At 38.6% G+C, this 27,537-nt stretch overlaps 1 protein-coding gene across 1 annotated transcript; it reads right to left on the reverse strand.

Moving 5' to 3' along the window:
• Window positions 1-5,034: 5,034 nt before the first annotated feature.
• Window positions 5,035-27,438, reverse strand: SLC10A2 (solute carrier family 10 member 2). The gene is made up of 6 exons (XM_054446651.1): window positions 26,894-27,438; window positions 19,278-19,396; window positions 13,627-13,715; window positions 12,263-12,438; window positions 10,309-10,466; window positions 5,035-7,288 (listed from the first exon to the last, which is right to left on the reverse strand). Exons 1-6 carry the CDS (start codon window positions 27,301-27,303, stop codon window positions 7,161-7,163), a joined length of 1,080 nt encoding a protein of 359 aa, XP_054302626.1. The 5' UTR covers window positions 27,304-27,438; the 3' UTR covers window positions 5,035-7,160.
• Between the last annotated feature and the right edge of the window lie 99 nt (window positions 27,439-27,537).

A 27,537-nucleotide genomic window follows, 5' to 3' on the forward strand; every position in this document is an offset into this window, starting at 1 on the left:
AAGACAAAAACCACATGATTATCTCAATAGATGCAGAAAAGGCCTTTGACAAAATTCAACAACCCTTCATGCTAAAAACTCTCAATAAATTAGGTATTGATGGGACGTATCTCAAAATAATAAGAGCTATTTATGACAAACCCACAGCCAATATCATACTGAATGGGCAAAAACTGGAAGCATTCCCTTTGAAAACTGGCACAAGACAGGGATGCCCTCTCTCACCACTTCTATTCAACATAGTGTTGGAAGTTCTGGCCAGGGCAATTAGGCAGGAGAAGGAAATCAAGGGTATTCAAGTAGGAAAAGAGGAAGTCAAATTGTCCCTGTTTGCAGATGACATGATAGTATATCTAGAAAACCCCATTGTCTCAGCCCAAAATCTCCTTAAGCTGATAAGCAACTTCAGCAAAGTCTCAGGATACAAAATCAATGTACAAAAATCACAAGCATTCTTGTACATCAATAACAGACAAACAGAGAGCCAAATCATGAGTGAACTCCCATTCACAATTGCTTCAAAGAGAATAAAATACCTAGGAATCCAACTTACAAGGGATGTGAAGGACCTCTTCAAGGAGAACTACAAACCACTGCTCAAGGAAATAAAAGAGGATACAAACAAATGGAAGAACATTCCATGCTCATGGGTAGGAAGAATCAATATCATGAAAATGGCCATCCTTCCCAAGGTAATTTACAGATTCAATGCCATCCCCATCAAGTTACCAATGACTTTCTTCACAGAACTGGAAAAAACTACTTTAAAGTTCATATGGAACCAAAAAAGAGCCCGCATCGCCAATTCAATCCTAAGCCAAAAGAACAAAGCTGGAGGCATCACACTACCTGACTTCAAACTATACTACAAGGCTACGGTAACCAAAACAGCATGGTACTGGTACCAAAACAGAGATATAGATCAATGGAACAGAACAGAGCCGTCAGAAATAATGCCACATATCTACAAGTATCTGATCTTTGACAAAGCTGACAAAAACAAGAAATGGGGAAAGGATTCCCTATTTAATAAATGGTGCTGGGAAAACTGGCTAGCCATATGTAGAAAGCTGAAACTGGATCCCTTCCTTATACCTTATACAAAAATCAATTCAAGATGGATTAAAGACTTAAATGTTAGACCTAAAACCATAAAAACCCTAGAAGAAAACCTAGGCATTACCATTCAGGACATAGGCATGGGCAAGGACTTCATGTCTAAAACACCAAAAGCAATGGCAACAAAAGCCAAAATTGACAAATGGGATCTAATTAAACTAAAGAGCTTCTGCACAGCAAAGGAAACTACCATGAGAGTGAACAGGCAACCTACAAAATGGGAGAAAATTTTTGCAACCTACTCATCTGACAAAGGGCTAATATCCAGAATCTACAATGAACTCCAACAAATTTACAAGAAAAAAACAAACAACCCCATCAAAAAGTGGGTGAAGGACATGAACAGACACTTCTCAAAAGAAGACATTTATGCAGCCAAAAAACACATGAAAAAATGCTCCCCATCACTGGCCATCAGAGAAATGCAAATCAAAACCAGAATGAGATACCATCTCACACCAGTTAGAATGGCAATCATTAAAAAGTCAGGAAACAACAGGTGCTGGAGAGGATGTGGAGAAATAGGAACACTTTTACACTGTTGGTGGGACTGTAAACTAGTTCAACCCTTGTGGAAGTCAGTGTGGCGATTCCTCAGGGATCTAGAACTAGAAATTCCATTTGACCCAGCCATCCCATTACTGGGTATATACCCAAAGGACTATAAATCATGCTGCTATAAAGACACATGCACACGTATGTTTATTGCAGCATTATTCACAATAGCAAAGACTTGGAACCAAGCCAAATGTCCAACAATGATAGACTGGATTAAGAAAATGTGGCACATATATACCATGGAATACTATGCAGCCATAAAAAATGATGAGTTCATGTCCTTTGTAGGGACATGGATGAAATTGGAAATCATCATTCTCAGTAAACTATCGCAAGAACAAAAAACCAAACAGCGCATATTCTCACTCATAGGTGGGAATTGAACAATGAGAACACATGGTCACAGGAAGGGGAACATCACACTTCGGGGACTGTTGTGGGGTGGGGGGAGGGGAGAGGGATAGCATTGGGAGATATACCTAATGCTAGATGACGAGTTGGTGGGTGCAGCGTACCAGCATGGCACACATATACATATGTAAGTTACCTGCACGTTGCACACATGTACCATAGAGCCTAAAGTATAATAATAATAATAATAATAATAATAATAAAAAGAAAAAAAAAAAAAGAATTGGAATTACCCATCTTTCAAAATATTTTTTGAACTGAAGTCATTTGCTGCCTCATTTTCTGGAAAGTGTGCTACCAAAGGCTTTGCTAGACGTATCGAAGAGCTCTAGACTCTGTTATTCTTCTACTTAGAGTCTCCACATTTAACTCTATTCTCACAAAAGGGTGGGGAAGATAAAAATATTAGATACATTTCCTGCTACATCTTGGGCAATAAAATATTTGATCAGCTTTATTATAATAACATTTACATAGAATAAGAGTCACTAGTTTTAAAAGTACAGTTCTGTGAATTTTGACAAATGTACAAAGTTGTAGATCCACCACCAAAGTTATGATAGAGGACATTTCTGTCACTACCAAATGGTACGTCATATCTTTTTGCAGTAATTGCCTCCCCAGATGCTTGATGCCTGATTGGCTTTCTGTCACTGTTTTACTTCTGGTTACCTTGGGTAAATACCTAGGAGGGAGACTGCTGGGTCCCATGGTTAGTGTATGTTTATGAGAAGCTGCAACACGTTTTTGAAGGTGGTTGTACCACTTAGCAGTCTACATTCTTGTCAACACTTGTTATTGTCAGCATTTTTTTCTTTTTAGTTATTTTATTGAGCATGCAGTGGTACCTTATTGTGGTTTTAATTTGGATTTATCTAATATTGTCATGTTGAGTATCTTCTCATGAATGTACCTCCCATTGCCATATGCTCATTTGCTTTTAGTACCATTTTTTGCTGAAGTGTCTATTCAAATTCTTCTGCTCATTTTTCAGTTGGGTTTCTTGACTTCTTATTATTGAGTTTCAAGAGTTCTTTGTATATTTTAGATCAATTATTTTACAATGTGCTTTTCATATGTTTTAAATATATTTTTTAAACCTTAGAGCTGCAGATTGAGCTCATGTAATTTACAAGAAATGTCTTTTATATTTCTTAATTAGCAGAGAAACCAGTCAATGACATCAGACTTTTTGTCAGAAAAAATTTTTTGACTTCTCTTTTCAATCTTAGCAATATTTCAACATGGGCCTCTGTGTTGACCATTTCACATCTGAATTCCAACTTAAGAAAGATAGATAAGGCTCAGACATTTGTTATAGTTTGGTATCTCTTGGAGGGAAAAAAACCCTGTGTCCTCTTTCACTGTCTCTAACCAATGCTCCTTTGTTTGCTCTCACAGTTTTGCTCTCAAGGGTGATGGCTTTTGTGGGTAAATATTGGGATGAAAGTGCTGGCATGTTAATGGAAAAGTGTCTTCTCCCCTAGACCACTTTATAGTATTTATATATTCAAAATGTTCCAACACAAGCCCAAATACTTCATTTCTAAATCATGAAATACATACCGATACAAATATTCCAACACGGGCCCACATACTTCATTTCTAAATCATTAAATACATATCTGTACAATTGGGAAAGACAAGCTTTTCTCAGATATCAATATTTTGAATTGTTTGCTTGGTGTTAAAAAGTGTTCCTATCCTTGACCAATGTACCATAGTAAGATTAGGCCTGAGAATAAGGCCTGACCATGAGAGAGGAGGTGGAAATGGAGAACCCAGGACAACTCAAACACTGGGCATTTCAGGCAGGGCAGTTTGGGGAAGGCAGACATCTGGACGTTGAAGAAATGGAAACTCACTCCCTATCCATGCCTGCATACCCTTTGAACAATTTCGTGAACTCCTAGAGGTAACCACACCACAATTTGAAGACTGTTGTTCTGAACTTATGTGGTTTTTGAAAAGGTGAAGGATTGAGAAGCAATGGGGTACCAAATATTCCAAGGAGACAAATTGTTTCCTGCTGGAAGAGAGTGAGAGTTTCCTAGATTGAAAAGAGAATGATGTCTTTGAGGAGGAGTCAAATGAGGTTGATAACCTGAATTTCTTCAAGTCTCATTTATGAGAGATTTTAATGCAAGAGCTCCATAATTCTTTGTGTGTATATGTGTATATTATACATATGTCATATATATAATATATATATGACATACATATAATATATGTGTATATTATATATATGTCATATATATAATATATATATGACATACATATAATATATGTGTATATTATATATATGACATACATATAATATATGTGTATATTATATATATGACATACATATAATATATGTGTATATTATATATATGACATACATATAATATATGTGTATATTATATATATGACATACATATAATATATGTGTATATTATATATATGACATACATATAATATATGTGTATATTATATATATGACATATGTACAATATACATATATAATTTACCACCATTTTGTAGGAGGTGAAAGCTTTATTTATAAGTTCGTGAAATACTTTTATTATTTTAAATAGGCTATCATTGTGTATGTGTGTATATATACACATACGTGTATATATATGTATATACATCACCATTTCGTAGAAGATGGTGGCTTCGTTTGTAAGTTCATGAAATACTTTCATCATTGTTTTAAATCAGCTATCATTGTCAAACTATTTTTAAGAGTCTTTAATTAATGTTCCCCCTGTATGATTTTCTGGAGGAAAATCCCAGTCAGTATCAGTGGGAGACCGAATTATGAAAGTGTTTAATTAAGAGTTTCTTTCAGGCACCTTTCAAAGAACAATTTAATATCTGAGAAACTCCACCTTATTTGTATCTCTAGAACTGAGCAGTGAGAAAATCTTGACACAAGTCACAAAGATTCAACTAGACCAAACATTACAAAAATCATTTTCATTTATTTAAGCCTTTAAAATAAAATATTCATTTAATATGATACTCAGAGGCAATAAAATACATAATTTAATCGACTTTTCAAATTCATTTAAAAATAGAGAGCTATCATTTTAGAAAGCTCAGCTATTTTTCTTCCCACTAGCACATTAGGGAAAAAGACACAAGTCACAAGTTACCGCATCATGTAAGAAAGCCAAGTTCTATCTTGCTCACCTGTTTTAATCAACAGGGAGGAAAACCCTGCTTGCTGCAGCTGCTGGCATCTAGGCCCTTGATTTTGGGTGTGTTAAAATTATGATAGGAGTTCTCAGGGTCCCTTTAGTGCACCTGTCTATTTTCTGATTGATGAGAAATGTGTAGGAGGTACTTAGCCGCTAGACTGAAAATCTTCCTTTCCACCATTGGGAGCATATTCTGTGACACTCTCTAAGAAGGAAGTCTGTACCGCTCTCCTCCACTATCTCTTAAAATTATTTAGTCCATTTTGTATTTGTCTAATGATGGAAAAATATGAAGTACTTATTCAAATGTAAATGGAAACCTTGTATAAAAAGATAAATGCTACGAATTTGAAAAGCAGAATCCCTCACACCTCTACTGGAAGAGCTAAGTTGAGTTCCTGTTCCCATAATGCTTGGGTGCACCAGCAGGATCTGAACTCAGAACATGCAAATGCAAAAAGCCCTTTCAGCCAAAACACTTGAAATAGACTCTATGAGGCAGTGAAAATACCCAGTGCAAGATGGAACAAAACCACTAAGGACCGAGTGGTTAAGATTGTCTATTCTGATTGCTGCAGAATGAGGGAAAGGAAATTAAATTCGATCTTATAATTGAAAGTCCAACACTTGATCAGTTATTTTCCCCTGGCAGCCATAAACCCCTGCTGCTGTATATCAGATACTGGCTTCCCTTGGCTACACCTACTTACAGCATTCAAACAACTTGCCTGGCTGGTGGGGCCCTTCTGACTTTTGGGCCCTGGGACACGTTCTCTGTTTCAAATACTGTTTAATACTCACTTCCTGATCACTCTCGGACTTGATTCTTCTTATACTACTTACTCCTGCACATCTAATTGACTCTAGTTAAGCATTTCAACCGGGTTTCTGTTACTTGTGTTTTCTATGTATTTTATACTATCTCCCATTGAATTAATTTCTCCACTAGAGTCTTGGTGTTTCTCCCAATACTTCTGTCTTTGCACCTCCTGCCACCTCCCTGACTTTGGTGCTTACTGTGGGTGGTCCCTGTCAACTGAATAGCTGTCATATTAGCTATGTGGACCCGCTGCACACAGGAAAACCTTGAGGAAGTCCTTCTCCCAGGTTTGAAGAGCTCTTTGCCAAATACACACCATTTGAAAGAATTATGTTTTTCCTTGAAAGATCTAGTGGGTATCACTGGACCCCTGAGGTGGAGCAATAGATGTGCAATATCCCTGCTGAGTTAAGAGCCTGCATCCAATATGGCTATTGAATTCTATTTCATAATAATTTCCTCTCATTTCTGCTTTTGGACTGTCACTGGAGAAGGCAACTTTTTAAAAATACAGAAGTCAGATATTTGATGTTATATTACAAAGTTATATAAATATATAGGTTGCAAAGCTTTCAAAATAATGATTAAAATGTCAGTGAAAGATGTTCATGTCAATTTTTATAATCATAAACACTGAAGAAAATCTTGACCACTATAATAATAATAATTAATTACATCTACTTTAACATACAGAAAGTCAGGTCGTCATCTCTGGGCTAGGAAATTCTGCATAAGAATTCAGTTTTGGTGTTACGATGTTTTCACTCTTGGTGTTCCCTATGTCAGGTTTAGTCTGAGAATATTTTGGGGGAATATTTCAATGACAATATATCTATATGAGCATACATACATATATAAAAATATACATATATATAGGAAACAATATTTGTCCCATTAAAGAATTGGGCCACCAGTCACTTGGTACTGAAACCAATACATGAATTCAAATGAAATTCAAATTTTCACTTTAACTCTTTTCTGCCAACTGTCCTACCAAAACAAATAATTAAATATAGTTACGGTTTAAGAATGTAATTTAGAACTCGTCTTTTTTGTCCACTTGATGTCTACTTTTCATCAGGTTGAAATCCTCCATTTGCCTTATAAAACGATGACTCTGGTTCCTTTTCATTTTCTTTGCTCTCTGGAATTTCTGCCTTGTTTTTTCCATGACGTTTCTTGTATGCCACATAAACTAGAAAACAATACACAGGTAGTTAAGTAAATTTTATAATAACAAACTGCAAAATTACTTTGCATAGAGATTATAACCTATGATTCACATGGCAGATCACATTTTCTGTAGACTGGAGGCTGCTTAGAGAAATAAATCACCGTTCTTAGTTCCGTGGCTACTCACGGTGAGAGGAATGACTGCACTTCAGGAAGACCTAGCATAAATCTTTAGGAGACATTTGCTCAGGGCAGCCACAAGCTTCTTCAGGCATTCAGCCCTGCACGTGGTACTCAACAATGATAAGAACAATAGGGAGGATTTATTCTGTACCGCCACATCCCAGTTAATGTGCTAGTTCTTAATAAATACACACGGTGCAGTGCAACCTCCAGGACCTTGGTTTGATGGTCCTCCATAGAAGGACTTGAACTAGAACAACATTCCCATTCCCTCCCTGCCTTCATTCAATCTTTCCCCCGGAGAGAAGAGACTCGGCTGATGGGTGATCAGCATTCCTCTTTTCTGTGGAGCTGCTGGTCTCTGGTAGCAAGCATTTCTCAGCTTATTTTTAAGGTCAGCTCATCAGGGTAGGCTCTGCCCTGCGAGGCAAGACGTGCAGTGTCTATGTATGTGTGAGTACATGTCTGCACATGTGTGAGGCAGTGGAGGAAAGGGTGGTTTCAACAAGCCCATTTGGTTGCAGATTCAAGTCATGTTTTCCAATTAAGTTTTGTCCATAGTTAAAGTGCTATTTTGTTATCTGAATATCTGATTTTTCTTCTACTTCCCAATTGGTCACAACGGCAAGAGGAGGACAGAAAATACTCCTTATAGGACCCCTCGAATTCTAATACCTCACATATAAAATGGCCATAATAATATTAGCTACCTCATAGGGCAATTGTGAACATTAAATGAGATAAAATTAAATGCCTAGCATGGTCTGTGAAGAATAGTAAATGCTCAATAAATGTTAACTTTCATTATGACACACAGCTGAGAGAGATAATGACTTGCTTCAAAGATCTTATTAACCCAAGATCAATATCTCCTTTAGATTGGTCCCTGAACTTCTAGTAATATATTATTTTCAAAGCCACTGAACCACAGTATTGAATTTAATTGAGCTTGTGGTCAATTTGAAGATCCGCCACTTGTTATAAACTGTTCTGAGTTGAGAGTCCCTCAGCTTAAACTTATGTCAATGATTTCATTTAACCAAACTATACCTCTTACTTATCCCTTTTTCTTTCCCTCCCTTCTCTCTCTGTCTTCCTCCCTCCCTCCCTCTCTCCCTCCCCCATCCTTCCTTTTTTCTTCTCTTCCTCTCCTTTTTCCAGAAAAATATTTAGAATCCTAGTCTTATCACCAGAATATGTTTCCAGGCATTGTATACACTTAACAAAGATTCCTCCCTTATTTTTATACTTACTGATATAACTGGGAAATTTCAAGACCGAGTTGAGTGCTCCCTTTTCCACATTCCTTCAACTTAATTTTTTATTAATCAATCTCTTTGGGGTTAGTGTTCAACTAGTGCATTACTTAATTGTTCTATCAACCAGACCACTTTCTCTGGCTTATCTAGTAGACATCATTAAGTAACTATTTGGAAAAATCCCACTGTGTGCCAAATTGGGCAGATCAAACAATGTTATTATACAGAAAACAAGGTAATTAGGCCTGGACTCCTGCTTACTGGAGCAGCAATAAATCCGTGGAATGTTAGTGGATTCAGAGTATTCTATTCTAGAAAGGACGTCTCTGCTTTGAGAATGACATTCAAGACAGTAGTGCAGAGATCAGCATCACAGGGCAAGTTGAAGAGCTGATGAAGCTAAGCAGAAAAGTAAAGCAAAACCATATTTTTAGTAGAGATGGGATTTCACCGTGTTAGCCAGGATGGTCTCGATCTCCTGACCTCGTGATCTGCCCGCCTCGGAACCCGGTCTCTACTAAAAATACAAAAACAAAATTAGCCTGGTGTGGTGGTGGGCCCCTGTAGTCCCAGCTACTTGGGAGGCTGAGGCAGGAGAATGGCGTGAACCCGGGAGGCAGAGCTTGCAGTGAGCAGAGATTGCGCCACTGCAATCCTGCCTGGGCGACAGAGCGAGGTGCTGTCTCAAAAAAAAAAAAAAAAAAAAAAAAAGAGAGAGAGAGAAAAGTAAAGTAAACCCAAACAAAACCAAACTATATCTCTGGACATTTTGTGACTTAACATTTACATTAGTTGTGTTGTGTGCCTTCACTTTATATTCCCCATTAAAATGTCATGAGGCTTTAAAAACTAGCTTTTTTATTAAAAAAATACAATGTAAAAATAGAGGTTAAATATTATCAGCCCTTGGAAAGGAAAATGTAGAAGGAATTTTCAACTAGGTGAAGGCCAGTGGGCGGTGGGGCCTGATGGCAGACGCTGGGAGCTTCATGCCACAGGCAGGAGAAGTAAGAATTACTTAAACTACACCTAGTACTTTACATAAGGAACATTTTTGCTTCAACCACTTCAATTATATGGGTATTTAAAAAATATATATACATGCATTTACACATATGCACACACACATCTTCCTTGTAAGTTAGCCTGGTAAATTTTCTTTGTATACCAGTTTACCAGATAAATATCCTATATTTATCTTTGTATACCAGATAAATATCCTATATTTATAAAGCATATCAAGACAATGTTTTGAAAAAGATCACCAAATTCTGAGTTCCTGGGCGAATGCCAGAAGGCACACAATAAAATGGTCCCAACAGGTTCCTCTGCCTTCCTTATTACTGAGGAAAAGAAAGTCAATGGAGAGAATCGCCCTCCATTACTTTTCACTCAAAAATAATCTTTGCTAGAATCTTTTGGTAAAACTACCATCTTTTCATCAGCAATTGGAAAGTCATGACAATATGACGGTGGCTTTTTCCTCTCATATATTTGTACAATTCACCACCAGGAATGGGGAGTTTTTAAAAAATGTTGTTTTAGCAACTCCAGGATTTTTCAAAGATCATCATGAAAAGGGATTGGCATGATTCCTTACATCCTAAGAATATTGCGGCAAAGGCGAGCTGGAAAATGCTGTAGATGAGCGGGAAGGTGAATATGACGTTGAGCTCCTCAGGAGTGAAGGAGAGCTGAACGATGGTGGAACACAGCTGTGTGTTCTGCATCCCCGTTTCAAAAGCAACCGTTCGGCACCTAAGGAAGATGTTAAGAGAGCACATGTTTTAGTTGTTGTTTTGTTATTGTGAAACATTAAAAGCAGATATAATAATAAGTACATATATATGCATTTTGTCTCTGCTTTTAATGCATATATTTAAGATAGGCTTATGTGGAATAAGTATAATACTTATTAATATATATTATACATCATATCCCCTATTGTATATAATATAAATAAATATATTTAATATGTACATATGAAGAGTTGGCTCATTTATTACAGTGTTTGGAAAGTGGCCAAGAGGGTTCATTTCACCCTTTTCAATTATGATTTTGGTAATAGTGTAGAGCACAGGGCAGCAGCTCAGAAAATGCTCAAGATACGGTATTTGTTGTCGCTGTTTTATTGTTTAATTTGTTTTATTTAGGCTGGGCTAAACAGGTGGCTCACACCAGTAATCCCAGCACTTTGGGAGGCTGACGTGGGAGGATTTCTTGAGCCCAGGTGTCCAGGAGTTCAAGACCAGGCTGGGCCACATAATGAGACCCTGTTTCTAAAACAACAAAACAAAACAAAAAAATTAGCCAGGCAAGGTAGTGTGCGCTTGTAGTCCCAGCTACTCGGGAGGCTAAGGCAGGAGGATCACTTGAGCTGAGGCTTCAGTGAGCTATGATTGTGCCACTGGACTCCAGCCTGGGCGACACAATGAGACCCTGTCTCATAAAAATAAAAAATTGTTTTGTTTAAATCTTGACAAAAAGTCTATAAGGTAGAAATGATTGTCCCCATTCTACAGATGATAAGACTCAGAGAAAGAGAGAGTGCTGGGCCTGAGGTCCCCCGGTGGTGTGTGGTCGGATTGGAAGGCAAGCCCAGGTCTGCCTGACTCAAACACTGTACTCTTCTTGCTGCCCATACCCACTCCTCTCTTTCCCAACTTCATACATGCATCTGTCCCTACACCTGTGTTCTCTCTGCCTGTGGATTCGATGGATTAGTCAAAACGAATTGCTTTTGCCCAGTACCAAATCCAGAAGCGTGAAACCCATTCTAATATTCGGCATCTTTGGAGGATGAGCTCACCCTGCTGCCAGCCGGAGGAATGCTTGTCTATTCCAAGGCAGCCCAACTGCTTTCATTAATGTCATTCCACTCAGAGAAAAAGAAAGCTTAGCAATGGAAGATCCCCATCTGCCTTGTAAGCGGAATGGTCCAGAAGACTTTGAGCGAAAAAGAGGCAGTCAGTATTTTCTTTCTGGGGACTTGCATGACTTCGGAATGAATGGGCCTATTTAGAATGACATATTCAGAAATAGGATGAAAGTGATTGATGAAAGGCTAAGGATTTTGATCCTGTCTTCAGTGTTTGCAGCTGTTATGGGTTGATTATGTCTCCCTTTCCCCCAAATTCATATGTTGAAGTCCTAACACTCCGCACCTCAGGATGTGACCTTATGTGGGTACAGGGTCATTGCAGATATAATGAGTTAAGATGAGTTCATTAGAGGAGGCCCTCATCCAATGACTGGTGTCCTTATCAAAAAGGGAGTCAGGCCACAGAGAGGTGCACTGAGGAAAGGCACAGGAAGAAGATGGCTGTCTGCAAGCCACGAGGAAGGCCAGTAAGGGATCCCTCCATCATAGCCCTTAGAAAGAATCAATTCAGTGATACCTTCATTTTCAATACTAGTCTCTGAAACCATGAGACAATAAGTGTCTGTTGTTTAAACCACTCAGTTTGTGGTTCTGTCTTGTGGCAACTCTAGCAAAGGAATACAACAGATATTACAGATTACAATTCCCAATGTGATTTACTAAAATGCCACACCTGTACCAGGGTAGACCAGCAATTCTAGCCAGAAGAAACCCCAGGGAGTAACCTGCCACAGGAAATATTGTCCCTATAATCCACAGTTTGGGAGCAATGATCCAGGCGCTTTGGTACAATATTCCTCCAACCACAGCTATGAGCACAATGAGGATGGCACCCGCGATGGACCCAATCTGAAAAAAAAGAAATAAGTGAATCCAGCAATCATGAGTCAAAGCAAATCCAAGTATGTTTGTCAGAGACAAAACCTCAGCAGTCTCCTTGTCCTTGGGGGAAGTGGTGATAAAGTTGTCTTTCTATGTACTCCAAGCCAGGAGGCTGCAATCAGCCCACTGGAAATACTGACGCTTGTCCCATGCTTTAAGCTTTAAGAACACAACAGGACATGTAGCATCCATTTGCAATTAGTCTGAAGATTTTCTGACTTGAAAATTATCCTTGTCAGAACAAAAAGACAACCCATTTCAATGAAAGCCTGGAAGACTTGGCTTCCGGATTCAACTACTCCTATTCTGTTTCCTTCAGTAAATCAGGAACTTCCTGAACTGTAGTTTCTTTATTTGTAATTGGGGATAAAATCTCGCCCCAGCTTCCTTTTATGATTGTTACGATAATGAGAAAATGGGTATGGAACTCTATACAACTTTAAAAAAGGTATAAGCAAATGAAAACCACTGTTGTTATTTTTTTCTCCTTTTCACATTTAAAACAAAATTTGGAGATTATAAACATTTTTTGTCAAGAGAAGCAAGGAATACAGTGGACTTACTTTGCTCCTGAGCAGCAGAATCTATCTATATTATCTACATCCATATCCAGATCATCTAGCTAGAATATAGTTAGTGAATGGGATTGCCAGGCAATGAAATGGCCATATGGATACAGACATAAGAAAGATACGTTCTATTTTCTAAGAAAGCCATTTAGATATATTGTATAACACAAACTCACGTCACAGAGATAACAATAATATGCAGTGAGGACAGAATAGAGTAAAACCAAGAGGTGATAGTTCAGTTGAGTGTCTTAAAGAATGGGTAGAAATTTTTCCTGTGACTGCAATAAAGAAGGGCATGCTAGGCGGGGCGCAGTGTCTCATACCTATAATCCCAGCACTTTGGGAGGATCACTTGAGCACAGGAGTTCAAGAACAGCATTAGCAGCATAGTGAGATCCCACTTCTCTCTCTCTATACACATATAAAGAAGGACATTCTAAAAGAGAAGACTTCATGGCTAATGACTTCAGGCCCCCACTCAACAGTAATCATATAATGAGAATGAAACCATTTCATGGATGGAAAACCCTATCGTTTTGATTGTCACAGTGGAATATTTAACGGTGTGAACTGGGATACTTACTTTAAGTATGATCTTTGCTTTTTGGGGCCATTTGTGATTAACAAACATTCCAATGGAAACAGGAACAACAAGAGCAACCAGAGACGTACCTAAAGATGACAGAAGGGCAATGTGATCAGCAGAACAGGTGACACAGGAAAGAGAAAAACAGAAGAACAAGTAGCCTGAAGAAAGATTAGGTAGTATTTCAGTCTTCCTTCTTGAATACGCAAAGCAGAATACAGAATTACACATGCACACATGCACACACACACACTCACTCAACTTCTTCACCCACTCCAGTAAATAATTTAATATTATTGGTAAATAATTGATAATATCAATGCTGTAAATTATTTCACTAAATTCTGCAGTTTCTTTTTAGTTTTTTAGAGTTTCTTATTTTGCCAGCATACGTTAGTTTTAGTTTGTCAGAATCTTGGCTTCTTTAGTCTTTGGATCTTTATATCTCTAGGAAAAATAGCTCACCAAGGTTTGTGTGTGTGTGTGTGTGTGTGTGTGTGTGTGTGTGTGTATGGCATACAAAGATGACATTTTACATTTGTCTGCTAGTTCATGGTAGTAGAAATAAAAAATAATTTTAAAATATTTTAAAATGAAAGAAAATGTCCAAAATTAGCTCAAGATCACCAGGTATTCTGACATCTCCTGACTTCTGGTTAAAACTAGCTTTAGTTATTGAAATTGACAGCAGAGAGATGACAACAAAAGTTGAGAAAACATGCTTTAAATTTTCCATGAGATAATATATTTGATGACCTCTCATGTAATTATAGTTCTTTGCAGTAACATGCTCACCGGGCCAGATAAAAGAGTCATATTTCAATTTCACCGTGTTAAATTTACTGCTGTTCTTGCGACATATGGTTTGTTTCTCCACGTTATTTAACACTCATTTGTCCGATGGCTGAATTGCATATAATTTAGCACCAACAACTTCTAACTTTTCATAGGTTGTTTCTTTCTCAAACATCCTTTTAAGCAGTATAAGAAAGTGATATTGAACAGTGAAATTCTGAGAGTGGATGTTGCTTAGTATTGTTGAACTAGGTAGATTGAACTAAGACTGGAAAACAGATTCTAGAATCCAAGGCAATAGATATTAATTTAAAGTGAATGCAATAATGATGAAAACATAATTTCCTTGTAGTCTTCTAGCCCTCCTGGCAATATAAGGGTCAGTGAGGACTTTTGCACAGAAATTACTCAGCAGAATTAAATAATGACTAAGGGTACTAAGAGCAGGAAAAAAAAGGTAAATGATGGGGAGTAAGGAGGGAATAGTGGAAAAAGGATGTGAAAGAGTGGCGTTGACACATGTACTGCTGAGATGCCCCAGAAAAACCCCCCTTGGGTATCCTTGCATCCTACTGTTTTGGGAGTGATATGGTTTGGCTCTCTGTCCCCACCCATATCTCATGTTGAATTATAATCCCCAGTTGGAGAATTACAACTAAAAGAGGGGTCTGTTGGAGGAGGGGCCTGGTGGGAGGTGATTGAATTGTGGGGGAAGACTTCCCCCTTGTTGTTCTTGTGATAGTGAGTTCTCATGTGATCTGGTTGTCTATAATAGTGTGCACACCTCCTTCTTTGCTCTCTTCCTTCTGCTCCAGCCATGTAGAAGGTGCCTGCTTCCTCTTCACCTTCTGCCATGATTGTAAGTTTCCTGAGTCCTCCCCTGCCATGCTTCCTGTACAGTCTGTGGAACTGTGAGCCAACTAAACTTCTTTTCTTTATAAATTACCCAGTCTCTGGTAATTCTTTATAGCAATGAGAGAACAGATGAATACAAGAAGGAAACACCCTCTCCTGGGTCTTTAGACCATTGCCTAAGTTTTTGAAGTTTGTAGGTCTTAAAACCATCTGGATATAAGACTTGTTTGCGATGTGGTAGCTTAAATCTAGGTGCAAGTCCTGTGCTTGGAATGTTAGTGTGGTTAGGTTTTGGTCCTATATTTTAATGTGCTGAATCTGTTTGTCTCCTCCTGCTAAGAGTCTTCATCTCTTTGAGGCAGCCCAAGCCAACGGGATAACACAAAAGCAGCACCACCTGCCGAAATCCATGGCGGAATTGCTTTTCTTTCCTGACCAGATGAGGCCAGATGAAGTTTTTCAGGGACCTGGGGTTGACAGGGAAAGGGACTCTTTGTTTTTCTTTACACCCACAGTGTGTGGCTCCTGCTTGTAGAGGTGGATGTTGTAACTTTGGTCTCCAGTAGGCTGGCGATCTTGCTCTTTTCTTTCCCCAGGATCTGTGTGTTTTACGTATGCCTCATATGCCCATGTTCTCTCTGTAAAGTGCCTGTCTATGTAGATGAAAAAGCATCCACTCATGGTTACACATTGAATCCATAACTTGGTCTTTAATAAAGTTTACACAGTAGATATCAGAGGAAAGAAAGGTAGAAAGAAGAATGAGAATGAAAGAGAGTGGTGGTGAATGGATTCATGTGGTGGGACTGGGAGCCAGATAGATTTGGAGCTGAACCTTTCTGTATTCCCAAACTGTGGGAACTGTGCAAGTCATTGAACCCCTCTAAGCTTTGGTTTCCTTATTCGTAAAATGGGTGGAGTTATGTCTGCCTTACAGTGCTGTTGCGAGAATTAAATGATGAAATGGCTATAAGCTTCTTGGCACAAGACACTTACAAATGTGGAGTAGAGAGGACTAAGTACAACAATTTGCAGCAGTGGTTTTATTTTAGTGGTACCAGCTGCACGGTCTGCCTCCTCCCGATCCAGATGTCAGCATCTGAGGGGGCTCGCACGTGTTTACTGAATCACTGGAGCATGAAGTTGTACCAAACACATCTGCCCATAGAGCTGTGTAGAGAATAGACTGCAGGCTATTCCAGCTTCCTGGTGACCTTGGGCAAATAATTACCCTAAGCCACAATTTAGAAAGCAGTGATAACATCTTGTGAAGCAGTCAGTTCATTTATTTTCTATGTTAAAGAACTAGAAAAACCAACAGCAAAAAGGTGAGCTTGGAGGCCTGAGCAAACATGGTGAGCAGGGTTAATATCTGTAGAAAGTAAAAAGTTTCCTCTTCAAAATGTCCCTTTGTGTTAAAGGAAAATAATAATGATAATAAACATTAGAAATAATAATTTCTTTTAAAGACTAACTTCCTTCAAGCCTCCTTGCTTTGTGCTAGTAACTCTTTGTTAAGCCCTATTCTATGTAGCTGTTAGATATAAAGGAATAAGTACATTCTATGTCCTTGTACTTTAACCAAGATATTTGTGCTGAACATGCTCACAGGCACATTCCAGCTTGCAGCCCATGCCCCTTCCTTATTTGGAAATATTGTTACTCTTCTAAGTCCTTTCACAAGTAACGTCCTCTTTTCCTTTGTTGTCTATTGCCTATACCTATTTAGAAAAGTTTTAAATTACTAGCCAGTCAGGTTTTAGCTTAGATTGTGAGGTCTGGCTCCAGCCAATGGAGACAGGACACAGTAGCAGGGACAAGCTGCATAAGGGATATGAATTGCTTCCCTCCATTGTTCAGGCGTGCTCTCACCATTGTTCCATCTGCGAGGAGCACTCTTTCTGCAGAAAGTAAAATTGCCTTGCTGAGAAAACTTTTTGTCTGAATGCTGATTTTTCCTTGTGGTACTGAGGAACAAGCATTCTGTTTCTGAATTAATATTTTACATATAACAATATCTTTGTTTTTCAGACTTCTCTCTTTTTCCATTTTCTCTTTTTCTATTTTTCTTTTCTTTTCACTCTTGACCTGTTATGATGACCTTTTCCTCCATTGAGGTGCTAATTGATTTTTCATTTTCTCCTTATTTCAAAATTTATTCACATCACAGAATATAGTATAAGTCATTCACACTGTAGTTAGAATTATTCAGTATTTCCATGAGTCATTTCCCAGAAGGGAATGTATATCAAAAGGAGAATATTTTATGGCTTAAATTATTAAATTATTGTGGTGAGTAATGTGGAATCAAAATTCCTAACTCAGCAGACAGGTTCTTTGAGAGGGATATAATGGTCACCACTCATGTAAACTATGGTTTTTAGCTCTATGGAAGGTGTCCACTGAGAGAGCAGCCAGAGAGTCAAGCAGCATGAAGGCAAAGGCAGGTGGTTGTGGAGGGTTGCCCTAAAGTCTGTTGTCAGGAGGTTATATACGATATTAAGGTTCTCTCCAGGAGTCAGAAGAATCTTGTATATCAAAAACCCATACTGAATAGGGCATGTCAAGGAGGACGATTTTTTTTTGGTCTAATGGTAATGGTAAGAGTAGGAGAGAGAGAAGAGGCTACAAACATTGTAATACAGATCATCCCCAATTAGTATTCACAAAGTTTGTTCTAATTCAGTTGTATATTCCCTCAATCACCCTAAATCATGGAAGCAGTCTTTCTTGGAAATGGAAGGCATTTCAGCCCAGCTTCCTATCCCAATAGAAGTCCCTCTTACAAGCATCCAGGTGGCTCACCATTTAGCCTTTGCTTGGATGCTTTCTTCAATGGGAAACCCACACCTTTTTGAGGCAGCTCATTGGGATTTTTTTCCAAGGTCAGTGGGGAAAAAAAATCCAGGTATTTAGCATGTAGTGTACCTGGTGATCGTTACTGATGTACTATTTTGCCCACATCTTGTCTTTTATTCGTGATAGTTCTGTGGGAAATGCCTATTCCTGGTATACCAGGAACTCCCTTGTTCTTCCCTTGACCCTCATCCCTAAGTTACAACAATAACTTAATCTCCCACTATAATTTGTTTCCCCAGAAACAGAAAATAAGGTTTTTGGGATGAGGGTGAAATGAGACAGAGTCGTTACTAGTAAATTTGACTCCTGGAGCATGAGATACAGACTTTGCCATTAAATCAACAGTTGGGTCAAGGTGTGGCTCACAGTCGAGTGTTAGAAACAGTGTATTTCATCTAGTAGTTTTCTACTGTGACACTCTGGATTGCTTACTCAGTGCTCTCTTTTTAAACCATTATATGATTTTAAAAAGTTTCTTCAGGCTGGGCTTGGTGGCTCATGCATGTAATCCCACTTTGGGAGGCTGAGGAGGGTGGATCACTTGAGGTCAGGAGTTCGAGAACAGCCTGACCAACATGGAGAAACCCCGTTCCTACTAAAAATACAAAAATTAGCCAGGCGTGGTAGTGCATGCTTGTGATTCCAGCTACTAGGGAGGCTGAGGCAGAATTGCTCGAACCCAAGGGGTGGCAGTTGCAGTGAGCCGAGATCATGCCACTGCACTCCAGCCTGGGTGGCAGAGCGAGACTCTATCTCAAAAAAAAAATAAATTCTTCAATTCAAGTGTCTGGATGCAAAATCCTATGACCATTAACTAGTGACACTCTGGGTTAAGGAATAGGTGGAGGCTCCCATGTCCCCAAAGCTAAAGCCTCCTCAGTCCACACTGAGGGCTAGGGAAGGGGCTCCTTTCCCTGGTGATTCAAATTGAAGAAAAGACAGGTTCTCCCATAAGGTCAAGGTTTGGAATTTACATTCTGCCAACACTCTTCAAACACAGGGGTGACTTTATAATGAAATCGGGCAAAAACTCCTACTAGGGCAATAACGGTCAGGTGTGAGCCTGGTCTGAGAGCCTAGCAGGGGTAAGCAGAGAGTTTGAGGGTAACAGTCAACAGTCTTGCAGATGGATGACTTACCTATGTTATCATAGGGAATTACGATGCTCCCAGAGTCGACCCACATTTTGGTATAGATAAGGAGGCACAGCGGCATCATTCCAAGGGCAAGCAGTGTGGAGCATGTGGTCATGCTGACGCTGAAAGGCAATGGGCAGATTGATACATCCACCTGTGGTGTTCTAGGGAAGATTCTTTTTATTTTTATCTTTTAATTTAACTTTTATTTTAAGTTTAGGGGTACATGTGCACGTTTGTTATATAGGTCAACTTGTGTCATGGGGGTTTGTTGTACAGATTATTTCATTGCCTAGGTATTAAGCTTAGTATCCATAGTTATATTTCCTTATCCTCTCCTTCCTCCCACCCTCCACCCTCTAATAGGCCCCAGTGTCTGTTGTTCCCCTCTATGTGTCCATGTGTTCTCATCATTTAGCTCCCACTTATAAGTGAGAACATGCAGTATTTGGTTTTCTGTCCTTGTGTTACTTTGCTAAGGATAATGGCCTCCAGCTCCATCCATATTCCTGCAAAAGACATGATCTCGTCCGTTTTTATGGCTGCATAGTATTCCATGGTGTGTATGTACCACATTTTCTTTATCCAGTCTATCATTGATAGGCAATTAGGTTGATTCTATGTGTATGCCATTGTGAATAGTGCTGCAGTGGACATATGTATGCATGTGTCTTTATAATAGAATGATTTGTATTCTTTTGGGTATATACCCAGTAATGGGATTGATGGGTTGAGTGGTATTTCTGTTTTTAGGTCTTTGAGGAATTGCCACACTGCTTTCCATAATGGATGAACTAATTTACACTCCCACCAACAGAAGATAAGTGTTCCTTTTTCTCTGTAACCTCACCAGCATCTGTTAATTTTTGCCTTTTTAATAATAGCCATTCTGACTGGTGTGATATGGCATTTCATTGTGGTTTTGATTTGCATTTCTCTAATGATCAGTGATGTTGAACTTTTTTTCATATGATTGTTGGCTGCATGTGTGACTTCTTTTGAGAAGCATCCGTTCATGTCATTTGCCCACTTTTTAATGGGTTTGTTTGTTGTTTTCTTGGAATCTAATTAAACTAAAGAGCTTCTGCACAGCAAAGGAAACTATCAACTGAGTAGACAAACAACCTCCCGAATGGGAGAAAATTTTTATTTTCGATTCATGATAAGAAAGTCCTGCAAGAATCTGTCTCAACCTGTAGCATCGTCTGGCGTGATGAACAGTAATATACCTGTGCCTGAGTGTATTCAGGGCCTGGCCTTGAGCAAAATGGGCCATATTTGGTGTCTTTCCACTTTGCCTTGTGCCGTCCTTCTCTCCCCTGTTATTCTTAAGGGTCAGAAACAGTATTAAACGATGGTTTAAAAGTCATCATTAAATAATGTATAAGGTTCGCTGGGTGTGCCATCCTTCAAACATTCAGTCAAAGAACAGCAAACACATTTAAAGCAGCTGACACCACCAAGGCTGCACGTGTCTGACCATGCTGAGATGGAATGGGTCTCCCTGGGCTCCGGAATAGAATGCATGTCCCAGGGAGGAGGCCTCGGTGTGTTGCCATAAAGCAGAAAAATTACTGCCCAAGTGACTCTAGCTTGAGAAAAGAAGTGGAAACTGACTTAAAAATCAAAAGAAAGCATGCAAGCAGGCAGGGTAGACCTAAATTCTTAGCACTGAGTGAGTCACTGGCAATTTAGCAAATGTGTGTTCAGAAGAACTAGTGTCTGGTATCATCCCTGCTCAGAGCGTTTGCATTTTAGTAAGAGGGTCTGGCTGAGTAGGCTTTCTACATGGAGACATTAATGCCAAATGATGCTATCTCTAGTACTAGGACAGTGGGTCAAAGGAATATTTTTGGGGAGTGAGTCTTCTGGTCCTCTTTGAAGTGATCTGTACACAGTGTACATTCTCTGCCTTTAAAGCCTGAGCTCTAAAGCCACACACTGTCTGGGCTGAAAGCAGGCGGTGCCACTTAGTGTGTTAATTTGAGTAATTTAGTTGACTTCTCTTTACCAGTTTCCTTATCTAAAATGGCTGTAAGGATAGAATGAGCCAATGGTGTCTGGCACTTAGAACAATGCAAAGCACTCTATTAAGAGCTGGTTGCTACTACCATTTTTTTTTTTTTTTTTAAATAAGGTCTCTCTCTGTCACCCAGGCCGGAGTACAGGGTCACCATCTTGGCTCACTGAAGCCTGGGCTCAAGTGATCTTTGCACCTCAGCCTCCCGAGTAGCTGGGACTACAGGCATGAGCCACTATGCCAGGCTAATTTTTAAATTTTTTTGTAGAGATGGGGTTTCATCATGTTGTCCAGGCTGGTCTCAAACTCCTGGGCTCAGGTGATCTGCTCGCCTAGGCCTTCCAAAGTGCTGGGATTACAGGCAAGAGTCACTGCACCCTGCATCTCTCTGCTGTGATCATTTATGTTACCATGTTTGTGTATTTTGTGTTCCACCAAATAGAATCAGGAAACTTAGAGAAATGAGAAATTTCTCTGAAAGGCCCTTCTCCCAACAGGTTGTCATTGAGGTTGTCAAGAGTAGTAATTTCTTAAGGGTATTATGGGTGAACTTGAAAGAAAATGCTAAATATTTATATTACCTGCCCCCCAAAACAACAACAACAACAACAAGACACTATACTAAGAAAGGAGCTAGCAATGAGAAATTTTGTTTTAAGGCACAGTTAAATTTGCACGCTTTGGCAAAATACAGAGTGGGACAAAGTTCATCAGAGAACTTAACTTCTCTAATAATATATTTATTTTTAACCAGAGTGACCTCATTTAAAATAGGCTTAAATAATTTAGATTAAAATACTTGTTTTAGTAGAGCTAAAATATTATAACAGAAACAAATGCTGTGGATGTATTTAAAACTTTAAGCAGTTCAATCTATTCTGGTTATAGGTTAACTTAATTTAGGTATAAAATGATGCTAAGGCAGAATTGTACACCAGACAAACAAGTTAATTTGTTATTAATAGTACTTTGTCCTACTTACAATGAAAGTACTGGAGTTTGAAGGTAATTTTTTTCTCTGTTCTTTTCTCTCTTCTTTCAGTGTCCTCTTTTTTATCTTTTATTTTAAAAAATATATTAGAATGGATTTAAAGTTGTCCCTATAATAAAATCACTTTTGTTTCTGTGCCTCCAATATTTTTTTCTAGAGTGTAGTGGGAATCTGGTGGGGAAGTGAGGAGGATTTATTAACTAGGTTCCAGTGAAGAGAAGTCTGAGAATTTTTGTTTTAAAATGTGAGAAAATGTTTAAGAAGGAAGTCTTTTTCTGTCTTTGTTTTTCTTTCAAAGATCCTTGCAAAACCTTTAATTCCGAATATTGCTAAGACAATCTATGATGTTGTATCATAATTTTGAGTTTGGTGAGAGCAGTTTCTTAAGGATCGTGATGAGGGACAAAAGAGGATTTGGAGAAGGAAAGGTTTAGACTTGTGAGCAGCCTTGACGAAGAGACCTTGCAGATGAATAGGTAGCTGGAACGAATAGGTAGCTGGAAGTTGATGCTATTTGAATGAATATAAGAACAAAATCAAATCACTCAAAATAAGATTCAAAACAATTCACAGATAACGAATTTTAAGAAATAATATAGGAGCCCAAATTAGCAAAAGAAAATATCATCTTACACGAAAAAATCTGAAGTTCTATAAAAGGCATGGATATAAAAAATACATTTACTGCCTTGAATTTATATTAGAATGAGAGAAAAGAGTAAAGTATAAGAAAATTAAAAAAAAAATCTTGGCCTTAATTTTCACTTCAGCTCTATTAACTGCCAGGGAGATTTTCTTTTGTGTGTATGGAAATAAAAGAAAGAATAAATGTAAATGTAGTGAATGTTGAGGAATTCGTGAAATCAGTGTTAAGCAGTGTAAAAGACTGTAATCATATTAGAAGTAAAATACCAAGTCTGAAGGCTCTAACGTAGTGTATATAGGCAGTGCTAGAAACTGGGGAAATGAAAAGTGATAGAAACAGTGTAGAGAAAGCTTATGAGCCTGCAAAGTGGTAGTGGGTAGATCTGGGTGATTCCAATTCTGACTCAGGCATACATTGACTCAATGACCTTGGTCAAGGTTATGAATCTTAACTTTATTGTCTGCCAAATGCAGAAAATAATAGTACTAACTTTAGAGGATTCTTGGGAGGATGAAATACACCCACGTATTTTGAGTACTTAGCACTGCGCGTGGCATATACTAGTGTTTAATAAATAGTAGGTAGTAAAATCAATGCTACTGGAGAGAAACAATGTTTGGTTACTTTGAGGGAGAATAAAGGAAAAAGCCAAATGGTTTTGGGTTAGGTCTCCCAGAATAGAGAAGAGAAGGACATTTATGGGGTTGACATAGGAAGGATTGATTGCTGTGAATTTGTGGTAAGCTACAGGGTCAGGTTTCTTGAATATCTGAAATATCAATGAACGTTGCACTGGAAGCTGAAAAATCTAACAGCATTTGCCCAAAGAACAAAGGATGTGGTAGGAAAGTCTATAAAACAATAAAAAGGAAAGTAGAAAGTAGGTGGCAGGGAAGGAACTGGGGGAAACTGGGAGAAGGACGCATAAGAATGGATTCCCCAAAGAGGAAGCCAAAGAAAGGAAATGAGAAGTCTTTGCATGGTGTGGCTGAGGCCATTAAGAAGGATGAAGACACCGGATATTTGCCTGTGTCTGGGGAGAGAGCAGACACAAAGGAGATAGGATGTTTCTGTGTCCCCTCAACTATGGGTTTTGGCCACCAGCAGATTCACCTGAAAGGTCACCGTCTCTTCTCCCTGATGCTTTTTGTGCATGTGATGTCCATGGCACAGCTGCAACTTAGGTGAAACTATATGTGCACCAATCAGATTCACAAACTCCAGGCTGGGAGTGGTCAGAGAAGGAGCTGAAATAGTACTTGCTGGATTCCAATGATCAAGGATTATTGTGTATTATTTTGTATTTCAAAGTCACTAGAGATTGCAAAATGCGGTGGCTTTCCAGGTTCATAAGAGATGATAGGGTGAGAGGGAAATGTTTTGGTTTCTTCTCCCAAGAACCATAACCAAGAGAGTTAAAACCAGGTGGAATGGTTTTGCTTGCATTGTGTGGCATTAGCTCAATTAGTGTAGCTGCCTGTTAACATAAACAGTCATGTCTTCATGCCATTGCTAGAGTTCAAGTGGAGATGGAGAAGGTAAAATTCTAAGTGTACGCAACTGGAAATATAAATGTTAGATAGGATTGTATCTAAATAAATTATCAGGAGACTTTAGTTATCCAGTTCTTAATCCAGAAGAATAAAAAGTTTTGGAAAACTGTTACCCAATAGCTCAGATTTTACTCTTTTAATTAATTTGTATTAAAGAAAGATTGGAATATTGTTTTCCTAACACACAATGCATATGTCATCATCTTACATAGCAGTATAATTTAACCTCTTCTCAATGATTAAGACTGATCATGATAAACATGATTATCGGTTGTTCTAAAATACAGTGACATCTTCTTGTGTTTGTAGAAGAATAAGTGATACAGAGACCAGAGACTAGAATAAGTGCTACAGAAACCAGAGAGAATAATTGATAATTAAGAGAGAATATGTGATAGAGAGAATAAGTGATAGAGGATAAGTGATAGAGAGATGGCTGTGTGTTGTCAGTGTCTGCTTTGCTTTGTAGGCATTTGATCTTCTCTTTTGCCCTTCCTAACACTCTGCTTCCTTCCCCGCTTCTTATTTCTGAGAAATAGCACAACAGAGCTTTAAAATAAAAATAGTTAAGTTGGTCATGCATGAGGAGCGTTTATGAGATTAAGTGAAATTTATTTTGGGTGTGCAGTGTCTTTTATTGGATCTTGTTGAGCTCTGGATAGGTGAGGTTGCTCCATGTTGCATTATAGGGCTTATTTTGACTTGCGGGAAGGATTCATTTGCACAGACTCAGCTGGAGGTTTCTACCAAGGCTTCATATTCTACTTTTAGTTCTTATTAAAAAAATAATTTATAGGAATTGTTATGCTAGGTGGCCAGGATTACATAATCATCTCCTGTTTCAAGAGAAATAAGATTTCTTTAAAACCACAGAAAATTGTAACTTGGAGCTTTTAGGTTAGATCTTACTGTTTTTAGCTCACAGAAGAGAATTCATTTCAACAACCTAATAGTCCAGCACCACACACATTTTTTTCTGTCTTATAAAAGGGTTCCATGTGTGGCATTACATTGAGGTACAAAACTCCTCTGCATTAAAAGTTACAAATATTATGAGAAAGCTGTTTATTGGAGGTCAAGGCCCAATGTTCCATGTAGTTCACTTTTCTCAGTGTAATAGGTGCTGGCATTTAGAATTCTCACTTCTGTGTACCTGTGTCCAGGTCAAACTAAACTGAGGTCTAAAAAGAACTTATTGCTATATTGTGGTTCACAGATTAACTAAACCTGAATAGCACTTGCCATCCTATGTTGTTTTAAGGGGCTTTCCTTAAAAAAAAAAAAAAAAAAAGCAATTGCAAGGTGGATATCATGTGTTTTCTTATGTGAAAGACTAAGCCATATAAAGGTGTAGGGTTTGCATGACTTTTCTAAAGCTTCTGGAGAAACCAGCACCAGTTGAAATGAGACAGCAGGTTCCTAATTGCTCACTGGGTACTCTATCAATCCACCGTTTACAATTCTACACTTTGTGCTTCTCTCCTCTGCCAATAGTAGCTGGGGATGAACAGAGCTAATTGCCTACTGTACAGTATTTAATAAGCACACGTTGCATTAGCACCTGGATGGCTTGCAGAAGGAAATGCATACCTTTCAAGGGAAATGAGGAATTGTGAGCTAAGGAAAAAGACATTTGTCTATTCAACTTTCAGCATTAAATTTCTCAGTCTAGTCACATTAATGCTTCATCTTATTTCTATTAGTTTTTTTTTCCAGTGCTAGTTCAGACTGGCATGGGATGAAATGGGCAAACATTGCAATTTAGATTACTCCGTAGGAAGTGGAGAAACCGTTTTCTGTTTATTTTGTAGTAAGGTAAGCATAATTTAAAAAAAGCTGCTGTAGGCTTTTTCCCCCACTTTTAATGCCAGTAGAGGTGAAGCAAATTTATGAATTCTTCCTTAGGTTTTATACCAGGAAAATGTTTGCCCAAAGAACTGGCTGTATTTGATGGAGTTGACCACTGTCTCACTAGAGGTTCTAATGTTTGACAAACAGTTTTATTTTATGATTGCACCCAGAGCTCCTCATCATTACAAAGAAAGTGTATTTTGCTTTTTTTTTTTTCTTGCTACCAACAGGATAAACCTCCTCAGCTGCAGCTTGTGGTTTGGAAAAGATTACTTTTTTAAAAAAACCTTTGAATCTTTTCCTAGAGATCAACAGCAATTATGCAACTCCCTGTTAACTGAGTTAGATTTAAAAACACAAACACAAAATATAAATCCCCCAATTCCAATAGCTAAACAGCTGTGCTAGAAGGCATGTGAATGCATTTATTCTCTCCTGTTTAATTCCTTAGTCATACTTTAGATGCGTAGCAAATCAGTTGGACATTCAGAATGCCATAGGCTTCTGGAAGGATTACTCCAAGGTGACTGCAGTAGTTAGAGGTATAGATAATCTTACCTCAGGTCCATGTCACCATCGACCCAATAGGCCAAGATATTGGAGGCAGTTCCTCCAGGGCAGCATCCTATAATGAGCACCACCACGGCCTGGAGGGGGAGGATGTCAAAGGCCACCGACAGGATGAATCCTGTGAGGGGCATGATTCCAAACTGACAGAGGAAGCCAACACAAATACCCCACGGCCGCTTTATGTGCCCTAGAAATTTCTTGATTTCCACGTTGCATCCCATGGAGAACATCACCAAGGCCAACAGGATGGTCAGCACCGTACTTAAGACCACACTTAGGACGTTATTGAAATTGCTCTCAGGTACCACACAGGATGAACCAGAGCAAACTGTTGCATTGTCCACACAGCTGTTCGGATCATTCATTGCTGGGTCGGCTGCTTGAAAGGCCAAGTCCATAGAAGCGCTGGTCCCTGGGCCCTGGCTCTGCTGCCGGTTGAGCTAAGCAATGTTTACTTCTACCCCATCAAACTTTTAAACCCCTCCTAAAAATATGTCACTTAGTGTCTCTTTTGAAAACCACCTTAGGGAAGTAATAAAAAACAATAAATGCTAGGATGTCAGTTTCAAGAGGTAGCATTACAACATAGAGCACTTTGTGAACCATAAAAGTCCAGCAAAATTATTGGTCAA

The sequence above is a fragment of the Pongo pygmaeus genome, chromosome 14 (genome assembly GCF_028885625.2).
Source record: "Pongo pygmaeus isolate AG05252 chromosome 14, NHGRI_mPonPyg2-v2.0_pri, whole genome shotgun sequence".
In the NCBI taxonomy this organism is placed as follows: domain Eukaryota; kingdom Metazoa; phylum Chordata; class Mammalia; order Primates; family Hominidae; genus Pongo; species Pongo pygmaeus.